Source organism: Myotis davidii, unplaced genomic scaffold (assembly GCF_000327345.1).
Source record: "Myotis davidii unplaced genomic scaffold, ASM32734v1 scaffold826, whole genome shotgun sequence".
Lineage (NCBI taxonomy): Eukaryota > Metazoa > Chordata > Mammalia > Chiroptera > Vespertilionidae > Myotis > Myotis davidii.
The window spans coordinates 1,545,529-1,547,566 of record NW_006297142.1 but is presented as its reverse complement, the minus strand read 5'-3'; the positions used below and the strand labels follow the sequence as shown (position 1 = coordinate 1,547,566).

The 2,038-nt window shown below is 51.5% G+C and overlaps 2 protein-coding genes across 2 annotated transcripts in view; both read left to right on the top strand.

The window, feature by feature from the left end:
• LOC102756241 overlaps positions 1-2,038 on the top strand; it is a 58,892-nt gene that overhangs the window by 33,197 nt on the left and 23,657 nt on the right. The window lies entirely within an intron of this gene.
• Positions 1-2,038, top strand: part of LOC102770322 — a 30,117-nt gene that overhangs the window by 21,520 nt on the left and 6,559 nt on the right. The window contains exon 3 of the mRNA XM_015569804.1: positions 1,754-1,862. Coding sequence (XP_015425290.1) covers positions 1,754-1,862 — 109 coding nt within the window. The remainder of the gene's footprint in view (positions 1-1,753; positions 1,863-2,038) is intronic.

Genomic DNA, 2,038 nt, shown 5'->3' with positions numbered 1-2,038 from the left:
GAAGGAAATTAAGGATTTGATGCTCAGGTGGGGTGTTGAGGTGACCAGTTAGACATCTAGGTAGAGCTGTTGAGTAGCAGTTGGATGTGTGAGTCTGGAAATCAAGGCTGAGGTGGGGGTGGAGATAGAAGTTTCCAGGCTGCACTTGGGAACAGTACACAGAGCACAGTGATTCCCCTGGTTTCCCATCATCTCCCCTCAGCTCTGTCACTACCCTCTCTCTACAGCGGTGGAGCCCAGGTAGAGCCATTCCCACTTTCACCCCCAGAGCTCTGGCCCCTGGAGTCCAGATAGGAAGCCCCCTCCCCCATGGCCTGTCAGGACCAAATGGCCCCACCCAAGAGTCTCACACAGGCCTTGGAATGGGTGGTACAGAAGTCTTGGGGTTGGTCAGGGAAACGTGGAGCAACATAATCGGGAACAGGATGGCCCTGAATAAAGTCAAGGGGGAAAGATGAACAAAGAAGTGAATTCCAGAGAAGCTTCCAGGCTAAATGACCACTGTTGGATGTTGGCATGGAATGAGGGCAAAGGGAAGCTGGCCCCTGGTCTCAGATTGGGCGGCCTGGGGTGAGCGCTGCAGGAGGTTAGCTGAGGTCAGACACAAACAGGAAGTTAAACTGAAAAATTCTTATTCATGAAGCTGTGGTGCCCTAGACAGGGACACTGAGGAACAGGGAGGAGGTGGTAAGGCAGGAAGGGAGGGAGGAAAGAGGACCAGGAAGGGACAGGGCAGAGAAGACCCAGTGCAGCCACTTACAGCTGAGTGTCTCTGGACAAGTCCATCTATCTGATCCTCAGTTTTCCCAGCTGAGCAAGTGGCAGCTACTTCTTCCCCTGGGCTTGGGAGGGTAGCAGAGTATGCGGTGGTGGGTGTTGGGGCCAGGCACAGCCAGGACAAACACAGGATGGAGACATGAGGGTCAGAGTGTGAGAGCAGAGAAGCTCAGACTCACCTGGACAATGTTGCGGGGAAGGGCCTGGGCCCCAGCCTCAGACCTTATTCATCTTCTAGCTCAGGGGTTCTCAACCTGTGGGTCACAACCCCTTTGGCTGGTCGAATGACCCTTTCACAGGGGTCACCTAAGACCATCCTGCATATCAGATATTTTCATTGCGATTCAGAACAGTAGCAACATTACATTTATGAAGTAGCAACGAAAATAATTTTATGGTTGGGTCACAACATGAGGACCTGTATTTAAAGGGCCAGAAGGTTGAGAACCACTGACATACAGTCTGTTGTGTTACCACCCTCGAGAGACTCACACAATACACCTGCATATGCATGTCTGCATCCTAGTGTGTGTGCCTGTACACACAACACAAAACATGCCCATGTACAATACACACAGACACACATGTACTACACACACATTTTGGACAAATGTTCACTCTCTGATTGCACAAGATCATTTTTCCAGGCTTCCAGTTACTCACAGGGTAACCTCTAGAATAGGGTTATGAATCCTAATGTAAATATATGATATGCAGGATGGTCTTAAGCGACCCCTATGGAAGAGTTTTTCGACTGCCAAAGGTGTCACGACCAACAGGTTGAGAACTAGAAGCTACAGCAGGCTGACGACCTCACAGGGGACAAGAGTCCCCCCACACACACACACACACACACACACACGCTTCCCATGGGGTGAGCATCAGTAAGCAAATCCCCAGGAGGAGCTGCACCTCCCAGCCCCGGCCTCTGAAGCTCCCTGGCATCTGTCTCATCTTCCTGGTTGTTTCCTCACAGTTTCTTGAAGAGCCCGAGCCTGGAGACCTGATTGAGATTTCCCGCATCGGCTCCTCGCACTGGGCCCTTTATGTGGGCAATGGTCATGTGATCCACCTGGCTCCCCCAGGTAAGGGGGGTTGAAAGTGTAAGTCTCCAGAAATTTATTTACATGATGAGAACAATTCAATACCAAATGCCACCCTGGAAACAAGTGTTAATTTCTCCCTGAGCTGTGCTTGGGTTCCCCCTATATCCGAGTCCCTTGGGGGCATCTCAGTGGCCCCTCCGGTCCTGACCCAGCAG